The 13,638-nt window shown below is 37.6% G+C and overlaps 2 protein-coding genes across 5 annotated transcripts in view; one reads left to right on the forward strand and one right to left on the reverse strand.

Annotated features, from left to right (window-relative positions):
- Nucleotides 1–8,093, reverse strand: part of LOC135211998 (programmed cell death protein 10-like) — a 71,173-nt gene extending 63,080 nt beyond the window's left edge. Inside the window, exon 1 of the mRNA XM_064245270.1 lies at nt 7,880–8,093. Coding sequence (XP_064101340.1) covers nt 7,880–7,960 — 81 coding nt within the window. The 5' untranslated portion in view covers nt 7,961–8,093. The remainder of the gene's footprint in view (nt 1–7,879) is intronic.
- A 491-nt stretch (nt 8,094–8,584) lies between these two features.
- LOC135211999 (uncharacterized) overlaps nt 8,585–13,638 on the forward strand; it is a 39,889-nt gene continuing 34,835 nt past the window's right edge. For 2 of the 4 annotated variants that reach the window (XM_064245273.1, XM_064245274.1), the window contains exon 1: nt 8,586–8,801. In XM_064245273.1, coding sequence (XP_064101343.1) covers nt 8,635–8,801 — 167 coding nt within the window. In that variant the 5' untranslated portion in view covers nt 8,586–8,634. Of the gene's footprint in view, nt 8,806–13,638 lie in introns of all 4 variants that reach the window. The other 2 variants (XM_064245272.1, XM_064245275.1) reach the window with 2 other exon arrangements.

The raw sequence follows: 13,638 nt of genomic DNA on the forward strand, positions 1-13,638 counted from the left end.
GCGGCGAGAAAGACCATCACGCTGTTCACCACATGCGAGAGAAAGAGGTTTGTTTTAAATACGTTAGGCTAATTTGTTTCTGTACAAAAGCTTTGTCCAATGGCGGCTCCAATACAGATTACAATGTTGACTATATCCCTACCCGCCTTTTCAAAAGCTTACTAATACTTTGAGGGGCACGGGTAACATTAAGGAAAGAGAATCTAAACCTACACCATTCGATTCTATCCCATATACAGGCAAAGTGCGAGAGTAAAGAATGAAACAAAAATCAAATGCCTGCACGATCGATAGTCCTACCGAACACAAATCACGGAGTGGATGGAGTTGTAATGCTAATCTTTACGCAGAACGGCCTTTGATGAACTTCCGCAACCTAATTAAGCCTCAAAGAACTTAAAAGACCACACTGCGTGAATAGCCGTAACTAGGTCCATAAACAAAGTTGGTGTTTCTTTTGCAATAACACGCCAACGCAACCGTTTCCATAACCGCCAACATATAAATTACAAGAGGGAAGCAAGAGTCCTGTAATGAGATGGAAGAACAGGAGGCCATACTGATGTCTTGTAAGAATGACACGTAGGTAATGAGATGGGGGAAAGGAAGGACCTCAGTCCCCCTTCCCAGCCCCCACCTTTTTTGCAAATGAGCAAACAAGTGGCAATCCCACGGGACCAGAACACAAACAAGCCGGGGAATTGAATAACCAAACTAGTCGCGCTCTCTCTGTCTCATCAACAAGTTAATTAATGGAGTCATAATGCACAACCTTACGTCCAAAGCCACAGCTGGGGCAGGGAACGTTAAAAATATTCACGTGTCGGGTATGGCCTGGGTATTATCATTTTTCTCTGGGGAAATCATTTGATAATATATCTAGTACTCGCGCTAATCAAGTTGACCCTCTTTTATACAAAATTTAGTTTTGTTTATTAAGCTTATATCCATCAAAAGTTCAGAAAACTCGTTTAGATTTGTAAATTAAGCTTTCAGAAGTGTACAAAACTAGGCAGTAATTGTCATTTAAGTGGGCATGTGATAGGACACCTTTTAAATGCTGTAATTATCTGCAATATGTTTTTCCTCTCTTTTCACATGACCACTTAGTTTGTAGAAATTCTCCACGTAAGTTAATTCCCATTTTGTTGTTTCATATGAATGTTTGCAATTCTGAACAATATTATAGCCCTAATTATTGCCAAGTTTCCAAAACTCAAGTACTTATGTGAAAATAAAGTAAAACAGATAAAACATAATTGCAGTATTATAAAACACAGATGAAAATATAAAAAAAATCAACAAAATGCCACGTTAACTATTTACTGACACAGACACCATTGCCATTTAAATACGACCTTCGGTTGATCTCTGCGAATTTAAGTCAAGTGCTTGTGTTTCCAAAGGATCACACCAAGATTACAGCTAAGTCTGCCAACATGAGAAATAATGGGGTAAACCTTTAAATATCTGAACAAAATGAAGCATCGTTTTCCCAGAACATACAAATGTACAGATTCCAGAGAGAGAGAGAGATAAGCAGTCCCCAATTCTCTTTAGTGGAAAAAATTACTTTTTAAACAAACAAACAAAAACAAAAGTCTAGGATATCCATTACTACAAAAAATGAATAGCTTATTTTAAAGACCTAGTTGTGTATACGTATGTGGAAAGCAAACAAAATGCATGAGCGATTTGTGCATGCCACCAGTGACAATCACCTCTACGTACCTACAAGAGTAGCTTAACCCAGCATTTCCCACAGCCCCAATTCATTATGAAATTTGCCAAGCAAATGCATGTCTTATGCTCTGTTGTACTTGAGGAAAAAGATGGAGACACTGCCCACAAATTCACAACAATGAGACATATTTAAAAGTCCAAGAAGGCTGTTCTCTCTCTCCTAGTACTTATAAAACCACATTCAATCGAGGATTCATTCTACAATATCATAACTAATCCATAATACATTAATCTAATTAGGAAACAATTTTCCTAAAAAAATCTATATTTTTCAAGTGAAAATGCTGTATTGTACTAGAAAATTTTAAAGACTCAAGATTTCTGCCCCACAGTTTTCCAGTTCAAATCTTAAATTAAGAGGATTAAAACCATCCAAGTGCCTTGGCAAGAACAACTTACTACCGAAGTATAACCCTAGAAATTAAGTAACCTATTGTAACTCACTTTTCTGACTTCAGGTACCACATGACTGTCTAAGCTTCCAGAACTAATCCTGCCTTCATCAACTGCTACCAACATCAAAAGTTTATTCTTAATTACCACCAAAAATAAAACTACAATTTATGAAATAATAAAAATCATTTGTTTACAAACATAATACATATATACTGTAATAATAATGCAATTTAAAAAACACAATCTATGCCAAAATTTAAGGCAAAATGAACTCCAAAAAAGAAGCCAACAAAGAAAATGCAACCTATTCCCTTTTATGAGGAAATGATCTTGCCTCTTGTGTGATTCATAAAGCGGCTGTAATGATACGATGTGCCATTTCATGCACTGCTAAAGAGAATATCCTACTTGTACGCTTCTGTTTCCCTAGGACAATTCATCACACATCCTGATGCTGTAACTCATCCTTAAGACAACCTTGGTCTCTGAGCCATACTGGTAATCGCGTTGAGCCTTGTGGCTGCTCAAAAGCTTGAATAGTTTAATGCCAAATTAATAAAAAAGGAATCCTTTTCCTTACATTGGTATTTTTTCCAGCTTATTTTGTGATTCATCACTGACATGTTCTTATGATACCAACCATGTTCACACACACACCACAATCTTTATCTTTTCCTTTTTCGTATTTACTGGTCGGACAAATTAACTTTACCTTTTTGCTAACCATAATGCAGCTTCTTAGGCATTTGTTTAGAAAATCTCTACTTGCATACCTCATCATAAGCCTCAGCCCTATCTCAGACTGATCACATCTTTTGGGCAAATAGGCTTTAATTTCTAATGCTTCATTTGACAAAACTATAAACAAGATGACAAGATGATTAAAGTAGCCTACAATACCACCCCTTTTGTTCAAGCAATACTCTAGGCACTGTTCACAATTACTGTAATTTTTGCATATACAGTGGTACCTCGACATATGAAAGGCTCAACTTACGAAAAAATTCAAGTTACGAAAGCAAATACGAAGACTTTTTTGGCTCTACATACAAAAATAGTTCAGGATACGAAAGGTTGTTGCTGTAAAGTCCCGAGATTTGCCCAGGACCACCATAACAATTTTAAAAACTCGGCCAGCCGCCAACTGAGTAGACTCGCCACCATTCCTCCCAGCTCTCATCCCATGGTTCCTGATGCTAGTCACCGCCGTAAGATCCTGCTCTCCTATTGGTCAGCATCTTTCCCATCATGCATCTAGCGGCGTGCTTTTTCGGCCACTCGGTAGCAGCATCGTTTCTAAACGCACACCGAATTCGTTCGTTCTATACGATTTCGTTTATTAATGTAAATTCGTTAGTGACTTCGTTGTAGTACTACTTTATCGTGTTGTGTGAGAACTTTAGTACATACGTATACGTACTACATAACTTAATTACGTACAGTATATACGTAGTCATGGGTCCCAAGAAAGTTGAGGTTCGCGGAAAGAAGAGGATGCTTTCTTTGGAGACAAAGATGGAGATTATCAAGAAGTATGAAGCTGACATGCGATTGAGTGTGATCGCTAAGGAATATGGCCGAAATCCGTCGACAATAGGCACCATCCCTAAGCAGAAAGAAGCCATCAAAGCAGCTACACCTTCCAAGGGCGTGACTATTTTGTCTAGCAAGAGGAGCCACGTGCACAATGAGATGGAAAGGCTGCTTCTTGTCTGGATAAAAGACAAAGAAATCACTGGCGATACGATAACCGAGACACCAAATCTGCGCCCCACAAGGCCAGCGCTATGTCCAGCGATTTGATTGCCCAGGCCGAAGACGATGGAGGAGAAGGGACATCGACGCCAACCCCAGACTTCAAGGCTTCTCATGGGTGGTTCGAAAAATTCTGTAAACGGACTGGCATCCATTCGGCGGCCAGCTCGGACACAAAAGCGGCCGAAGCCTTTATTAAGACATTCAACGAGATGACAATCAAGGAAGGCTACAGTTCTCAGCAAGTCTTCAACTGTGATGAGACTGGCTTTTTTTGGAAAAAAATGCATCGTCGAACGTACATCACGGAGGAAGAGAAGAAGTTATCTGGGTATAAGCCCTTGAAAGACAGGCTTATGCTCGCACTTTGTTCAAACACCAGTGGGGATTGCAAAGTGAAGCCCCTACTTGTCTATTATTCGGAGACTCCTCAAGCCTTCAAGGCCCACAAAGTGCTAAAGGAGAAGCTTTCAGTGATGTGGAGGGCTAATGCGAAAGCCTGGGTAACGAGACTTTTGTTCACCGAGTGGGTAAATCTGTGTTTCAGCCCGACAGTGAAGAAATTCTTGGAAGAGAAGCGCCTCCCTCTGAAATGTCTGCTGTTGTTGGACAATGGCCCTGCTCACCCTCCTGGCCTCGAGGAAGATATCCTAGTGGAGTATTCTTTCATCAAGGCTCTTTATCTTCCGCCTAACACCACCCCTCTCCTCCAGCCCATGGAACAGCAAGTGATATCGAACTTCAAGAAGCTGTATACGAAACATCTTTTCAAGAGATGTTTTAACATCACCGATACATACCACAAACCTCACCTTGCATGAATTTTGGAAAGAGCATTTCGATGTTGTGATATGCATCAGACTCATCGATCAAGCTTGGCAGGAGGTTTCGAGGCGAACCTTGAATTCTTCATGGCGGAAACTCTGGCCTGATGCCATATCCGCCCGAGACTTCGAGGGATTCGACGTGGGCGAAGCTGATGCAGATTCAGAAACAGTTGACGATCCTGAAACTGTTTCGGCAATCCATGGGGCTGGTCGTCGACGAGGACGACATCAATGACCTTCTCGAGGAGCACCAAGAGGAGCTTACAACGGATGACCTGAAGGAGTTGGAGGCCATGCAACATAACGTCGTTCAAGAAGAGTTCTCTAGCAACGGCGAGGAGGACGACAACGATCCTATGACAACAGCAGAAATTAAGGATGCTCTAGCTGCTTTTCATAAGGTGCAATCATTTGTAGAAAAGAGACACCCCAAAAAGGCTTACACAGGTTGTATGATTGCGCAGTTCGATGACGTTTGCCTGAGCCGTTTCAGGAACATTGTGAAAAGTAGGCAAAAGCAATCTTTCTTGGATAGTTACTTTTTAAAGAGGCCTTTAGTAGGAGTAAGCAAAAAGGAAGATCCAATTGATACTACGAAAAAACAGAAAGGTGAAAGTGGTGAAGAAATTGAAATTTTGTATAAAAAAAAAAAAAAACGTAGTATAAAAAAGTAAAACAAATAATGTAAAAATCAAAAAAAGAAAAAAAAAAAAATATTTTAAGTTTTTTGTAGTTAAGTGTTATGGTTTTGTTAATGTGTTTTGTAAAGTTTAGTTTATGTTTCCTGACATTTTTAATGTGTTTCGTTAAGTGTACATACTACGTAACAAATTTTCTGCTGTTTGTCCTCCTCCTCCTCTGTCGCCACTTTCGGAGATAGCCTCACTCAAAAGGTAAGGTTCCACATTTTACTACATACGTACCAGTATTTCTTGTATACCATGTACACTAATACACTTTATTTACAGGTACATATTAAGTTAGATACTGAATGGTCCAAATTGTTGTATTTCATTGTTTATTGGTCAATTTAGCTTTATTATAAAATTTACTGGGGTGTTTTTGTAGGGCTTGGAACGAATTAGGCAATTTACATGTAAAATGTGGTTCAAGATACGAAAAGCTCAGGTTACGAAGGCCGCCTCAGAACGGATTAATTTTGTATGTCGAGGTACCACTGTACGTACAATATATGCATGTTCTACTTCACATTCCTAATGATTTTATAAAAACTATGAATTCAATAATCAAACAATTTGATTAATATTTCACCTATTTCACTTGTATTATCTATCTTCTGCTATACAATAACTGGATAAAATATACAACTCAAACCATCCATAACTCAAAACTGAGAATTTTGTCCTAAGACATGCACAGACACCAATCTCCCCTAAAGTAGAATGCACTCTCTAATCTCCCCTCTTAAGCAGCATACGAGCTCCCATCTCCTTACAGTAAAATGAAAGCCTGATCGTGTCCTCATGTTGAGTACAGACCCTAATGACACAAAGTATATTGAAGTTTTATACGGCAGTAACGAGTAATCGGTAAAGAGGCAAGGCCTGGGTTAGCAAATGTAAATGTAACGTTAGGTTAGAATACTCTGGTAGAAATACCATATAGTGTCCACCATCTAAAGCAATAAATTTCACATGTACCATAGCTCATCTAAACTTGCTTTTGCTAAGACAGTTTGTCTTAACACTGTGTCTAAACATCTTTGCACTGGTCATCGATCTAAAGGGTGTAAAGCTAAATGATGAATTAGACTCAAACTCCCTGTAGTAATATGGGATATACACCACGAACAAGATTGGCACAAAAATTCTAAGTGTCACATTTTGTCTGCTAGGTATGGTAATTTCATACAATTCCACACACTGAATCTGACGGATCTGATTTTATTGGGGCCATGTTTGTCTCTTTTTAGCAATGTATTTGTTACGTTCTTGTGCTGAGAGTTTAAATTTTTTGAACAAGAATATTATTTAATTGTTGTGAAAAAAATGCAAAGATTATTTAGATTATGAAACTAATGAAAATCTGATAAGGTAATATTTGTGAGTTTTAGTTTCCGAACATAACTAGTGGTTCCACGTTATTTTACAAGCTAGTAATTAAAATCAACATTGAAGTACGTACGATATTTCTATGAGTATTTCAAGTTTTGAATGATTCTGACTAAATTTTGTCATCCCTACCTGGGCTACATCTGTCAATTTCCATCTGAAACTGTGACAAATACCAGTATAATGGCAATGTTATGTAATTTAATGATTTTGAAAGGCAGATGTAACTTTAGCATATCACTGCCATATATTATACACCAGTGCAGGTTAAGGTAGATCTAAGTAATTGCTCTGCGTCGGGTATTTCCTTGGAAATTTACTTTTTCTATAGAATTTTGGTTGCTTAGGAATTTACTGTCATCTTTTGTCAGTTGACCGCAATTAACCCCCCAGGGGCTAGTAACAGTAGGTACTAAAAACGGCAATATATATTTGACCCGTCAATCCCTAGTGGCTTTCATATTTGTGGGTCTGTCCCTTGCAGTCCATGCAGAGTTGTTACTTAGAAATATCCAGGTCAAGTTAGGTCAGGAAAGGTCTCAGCCTCCCTGCCAGGTACTGACCCTATGACCTAGCTAGCTTAGTTTAAGACAAGCCTAGGTTAGGAAGCTTATACCTAGTTTAGAACGCATATCTTGGGTAAAACACAGACCACGAGGGGGAAGGGGATTAGGTACCTAATGCTTGATATTGGCTACATGGAGGTTAACTTTCAGTATGGATCTGGCCTAACCTACAACAAACAATAATGTCAAATTCATCGACATCACATGAAAAATACACTGGAATTAAACCTCGATAATGGGAAACTTATAGAATTTTACCCCAAAACATTTACGCTGACACACTGGCAAAGTTTACGTGACATTAAACTAGGCTACAGGCTACCTAGCCTTTAGACTTCGCCTGGTATGATCAGGACGATACATCACTTAACCTGCTTTCATATACATTACACAAGAAACACACCACATATTATGATTCCCTCTTGGTTGGCAGAGAATAAACTAGTGGAGAATAACCTTTAATAAGTCGTAACCTTACAATGAAATAGGTAGCTATCCAGAACTAGCCTAGGGTACTCACCTCAGCCAATATTGGACGAATTAAGACTGGAAGCACGAGAGAAGCCACGGGCGTGTTATGTGCGAGGTCACCCATGGTCATAATTCAATAATTCTTAGTTTTTCAGACTCAAAACCAAAAAACCGACGACAGACACAAAAATAACTTCGTATAAGCTAGTCTATCTTCCGATGTAAACAGCCCTGGACCTCGGTGACACTTCCAGTTCCAATAATATTTTTGCTTGAACAGCTGATAACCATCCATTTATCTTAATAGCTTTTTTTGTTAAAAAGAATTGTTCACTTGAATTCATCATCTTTCCTTTTTTAAATTCATAAGTAATTTACAATTTCCTTCCCTATCATGTTGATGTCTGTGATAAATATGAATATCATAATATGAATAATTCATTCACTACATTTCCCTAACTTTAAAGACGCATATCATAAGCATTGTTAATCGTCATCATATCACATGAAAGACAATTATTGAAAGTTAAGCTAATTAATTTGATGATACTAATGAATTTATAAAATACAGATTATGAAATAATTTTTCATTTATATACTCAAAATTGCGTGTGTTAGAGTTTTTTAAGCTTTATATAAAATTAAAGTTCGTGTGGTTGTATTACCAGATGTCTTATCACTAAAAGACACAAATATAAGAAAATGTGATAAAAATAGTCTTTTCTCGCATCCTAGAAGATGTTCAGGAGCTGGATCTTTTAAGAGAGTAGTAAGATCTCGCAAGGAGTAGTAGTCCCACCAAACATGGCTTCTTCAAGTAGAAGGAAGCTGGACGAGAAAAATCTAAAGATATTACGTGAGTTGGGTGCTCTCACTCATAATAGGACATGTTTCGATTGTCACCAGAGAGGCACGACCTACATCAACATGACCGTCGGGTCCTTCGTCTGTACGTCCTGCTCAGGCATCCTGTAAGTGAGTCAAAAGGTTGACCTGTTCTGAGTCTTGGTTGATCATCTGGAACTGCGACTTTTGGGGGCTCGTCTTATTGTTCGCGATCTCTCTTTTATTTAGGAATGAAATGGTGTCAGGGAATCGGGTTTAGGGTGTGAATTGGGACAGCTGGATGTGAAAAAGTGGAATTACTCTTTGAATTTAATTCACGTGAGGACTGGGGCTAAGGAAATTGCCTGAGTAAGGCCAAGATTTACCTATCTACCTAGGTAGTTAGTCATCTTTTCCCTTAGGTACATACTAGGATTTCGTCATATACAAAGTTATCCCACGAGGAAACGTAGATGACCCCGGATGCATTTTAATTTGCTCATACAGTTTTTTTGCTTTAAAAGTAGTGCCATGATGAAATGTGACATTTTGATTAAATAAGGTTTTAAGGAGTAGGGTACCCTAGTGATGGACTACGGTAGCTTTTGAAATATCTGAGACCTGAGCCAGTCTGGAGCTTGAGATTCACTTTAATTTAAAGTTATATTGCATAAACTTATAACAGAAGCTTTGCCTAGATCAGCATATTGTAGGCTAGGCTATACAGGACATGAAAATGGAGGGCTAGGAATAAGGGTAGGTAGGTACAGGTACCCACCCATTACTCACTTAGTAATCACTAGACTTCGAATCATAGGTAGTAGCCTATAGACAGCTTCCAATTTGTGATGTATGCATTTTTGCTCATGATCAATACAAATCACTCGCGCTTGTGTTTACCTTAACCCCTTTTGGTAATTATGGGAATCCCTGTAAGAAAATGGGTTCTTAATTTTTTAAGGGTTACCTAAGAACCAAAAATGGTAATTCTACAGAATACTAGTTCCGCACGGACTGCAATGAACGTAACCACGGATATGACATCCACTAGGGATTGGGGACCGTCCAATGTATTTCGCCGTGTTTATTACTGGCCCCTGGGGGGTTAATTACAGTCGTCCAAATAAATATTACTTAAAATTCTTGTTCAGGAGGTAAAACTGCCTATGAAAACCGCAACTGCCATAGTCTAGGCCACCGCTGATAAGTACCCTAGATCTACCGGTAAAAGTTAGTGAATTTCACAGTTAGCAATAGGTAGTTTAGAAAATACATAAATCATTAGTGCTGTGGGAGGGATGTCGTTCACAAGCATAGCTAATAACTTACCAGGGTTATTTAGAGATAGCCCACATTTTAAGTAAGCTAACTTAGGCAGGCAGGTAGTATGTCAATTATAGATCATAAAAAATCATAGGCTAAAATAGGAATCTGGGTCATACTCGGCCGACAGGGTCCATGAACTGACCTAGAGTTAATTATAACCTAACCTAGGCTATAATTCAAAATCCTACTTAGCCCGGAAGAAGAGTGCCCCCCACCTAATGTGAAATTCAGGGATACATCCTAACCTAACTTGGGCTTCTAGGTTTTATTCAGCCACGCTACCTTATGCATTGCCTAGCTTAATTCTGTAAGGCTAATGTTATATATATGCAATGAAAGTTTAAATTTCTCCTTTTCATTTGATGAAATACGTACATGTGAATTTTTCAAAGAATGTTTTTATAAATAAAAAAGCAATCCATTTGAGGTTATTTGTCAATCATGAAGTGTAATCGTGGTTTTCTTAATGTAGTGAATTTACAGTTCATTAAGAAAATTGTATATATGTGGCTATGTATCACATTGAAGGCATGACTGCCAGTGTCTTATTGAACGCAGATATAGAAGGAAAAGTGCAAAAATAGAGAATAAAAATCAGTGTTGTTATTGGATATAAAGTGGTGAACGTACTACCGAAGACATGAGATTACCTGTAAACTACATGAAGAAAATAACCAAAGAACCTGCTTGATTTTTTAATATCTTAGAACTGCCTGAAATCAGCAACAATGGCCTTAAAAAGTAAGTGAAGTATTTATAATTATATTTTGCAATAGGTATGTTTTTATTCAGTTGCCCTTCACACTCCATAAGGAAAAAGCACTAGAATTACCATTGTTCGACTTTAAGCAATACTGAATTTCTGGTTAGTGAGAAATGAGACTTATCATGCTTTGCCTGTTTTATGATAAGGAAAAGTAGGCATGGCAAGCCTACTATTGGTAGTCTTATGTTAGCCCAGGTTAGTAATTAGGTCATGTTTGATGGAAAGGCTGTTCTTGTTTCATGGCATAGGCAAATGTTAATTTGGCAAAGTTAATTTTGTGTAGGCCTATTCCATTTTCTGTAAAGTTGGCTTGTCATGATACTATGACTCAGTAGCCTTGATAAACTAAGTGAATAATAATAATTATGATTACAGTTGGGAAAAGATAAGGCATCAGCAGAGGTTTAAAGCAGGGAGCAGCTTCAGTTTACCGGGCCCACCCTATCTTTGACCAATTTTCTAGTCATAACCTACGCTAGATGGCAGTAAGCTCTGACAAGAAAGTAGGCTGAGGGATACACAACAAATATGGCGATGAGACGAAAACTAATAAAAAAAATTTCAGCAGTCATTTTTTGGCCATTACTAAAATCAGTTTTGGCATGGGGGAAGGGCACTTCGCGCCTTATTCGCATTTAGATAGATTCTTGGCAAGCACGTTTGTTCTGGCAAGTGGGAATTTTTCTGCTGCGCACGCTTCCCACGGGTTACAGGGGACGAAATTCTGCTCCTAACCTCTGGGTCGTGCCGGGTTGCAGGGTCAGGTCGAGGTCAAACCACTTACCTATGTGGAGGGATTTGGTTGTTGGACGGTTGTGCCTGGTTAACTGTAAACTACCCTAATGCAGAAGCAAATAGGAAATGCATTTTCGAGCCTTTTAATTTCTATTATACTTGGTCTAACATACTTTAAGTACCAAATACTGCCCTGTAATGTAAAAATAATTTTTTCAAAAGGTAATGACAGCAAGATCTTAGTTATGAAATTATGATGAACCAAATGTATAAATTTTGAAAGGTCTATATATTAACAATCAAGCAGACTTGTTTATGTTTTCTTAGGATTGTGTTTTACCTCAGATTCATTATTCACTATCAATCCGTATCCATGCATCCATGCACGTAATTGTACAGTTTTCAAGTGTAGGCTGTGGTAGGGGGTCTGTTACTTAGACTTTGTTACTTAGCCAATAGGGTTAGACTTCAATAAGCATCTGAGAAGTTACAAGTGCATAGAATTTTAGTTTGTATTTATTTACAATGTTGGAAAGATTTACTATCCATAGTCCTTTTAAAAACATGCTCACTATGAGAGAGGCCTTAAACTTTTTAAGTTGTAGTTCCCGGAAGTTTAAGGTCATCAAGTAGATAAGTTAGTAGTTACATAAATTCTCTTGAACCCCAGTTGAATGTTAAAAGGCACAGCAAAATCAATTCCCTGTTAATCAGGATATAAAACATGAAAGAACTATTAATTTACACACAAAATCATGTGGAATAATAATTATGATGGAAAATAGTGAATTATTTTGTACAGGTAACCACTTTATGAAGGATTTTTTTTTTTAATACTTTGGCTTTGAAATGGAATAGAGCATTCAGTATACTGTGAATGCTTTTGTAGTTTGGCATTTAGGAAAATTTATTTACTCATGAATATATATTGCATTAGTCAGGAAGCCACATTGTATTCCCTGGAGGTGTTCATTACAATATTGTTGAAGTAACATACCCTTTTAGTAGCATGTGGCCATGCATATTTAGCAGCCTTTGTAAAGGAATTTGTATGGAAGCCATGAAAGGTGTAGATTCCATATCCTTAATACATGATAGTGTATGAACTTGCAGTATCCAAATGGACTAGTGAACAGTAACTTTGATTATGATCCTAATGCACGTATAAAAGTCTACAATGTACAGTATTTTATTTGGAGAAAACATGACCTCATTAAAGGAAAAAATGTGCTACCATATTATTATGGTCCTTGCTGTCCTTGCGATCTAGGAACTCGATACAGATCAAATAATGAATCTAGTGGAAATAGGAGCTTATCACTTAAGAAATGTAGCATCCAGAAAGAAATACGCCCCTACCTAATCATATTTTAGCATTATTTGTACAAAACTATGAAGCCCAAGATCAGAGTACTGTAACGATCTCTAAAATGGTCTACTAAATTATTTCATGAATTTATAGTGTTTTATTAACAAGGCGGACAAATTAACAATGAATAAATCTCCATACAACAGGGTCTCTTTCATGCTTATTGAGCTGCATTGGATACTCAGTAAAGCAAGAATTGGATATGAAATGTGTTTTGTCATACTTAAATAATAAAAACAAAAATATGTAAAAGATCCATGGCAGAAATATATTGCCAAAACCATAAATAACTAAATTATGAGCAAGGCATAATATTGATTAGTGGAGCAAAGATGTAAAAGAGAGCGATTGCAAAGAATATTTGAATGCACTATTCCCATACTATTTATTCATTAAGTTCTAGGAACCAAAATATGTGAAAACTTTCAACATTGAAGAAGAAACTGTTGACAAAACTATTACAGAACACTTATGAGAGGAAAAAAGAATGTTTTCAAGAAAACTTTAAACTGAAGCAAAAATAAATGGACAAGTGATGGTTGAGAGGAGATCCTCCATAAAAAAGGAGGATGATATGTTCTCCAAGGTTACCTAGCCTGAGATTGCAGTAACTATTCTTTGGGAGTTAATGTTTAAAGCCATGTTGCTTACCCCTTCAATAATGTAAAGTTTCATCAGTTATAAAGCCTAAGGTCTAGGGGTTGGATGGCCAGGAGAAGCAAATATAAATGACTATGAACAGGATTATCTTGGAGAAGTAACATTTAAGACTGCAATTTGGTCGTCT

The sequence above is a fragment of the Macrobrachium nipponense genome, chromosome 40 (genome assembly GCF_015104395.2).
Source record: "Macrobrachium nipponense isolate FS-2020 chromosome 40, ASM1510439v2, whole genome shotgun sequence".
NCBI lineage: Eukaryota > Metazoa > Arthropoda > Malacostraca > Decapoda > Palaemonidae > Macrobrachium > Macrobrachium nipponense.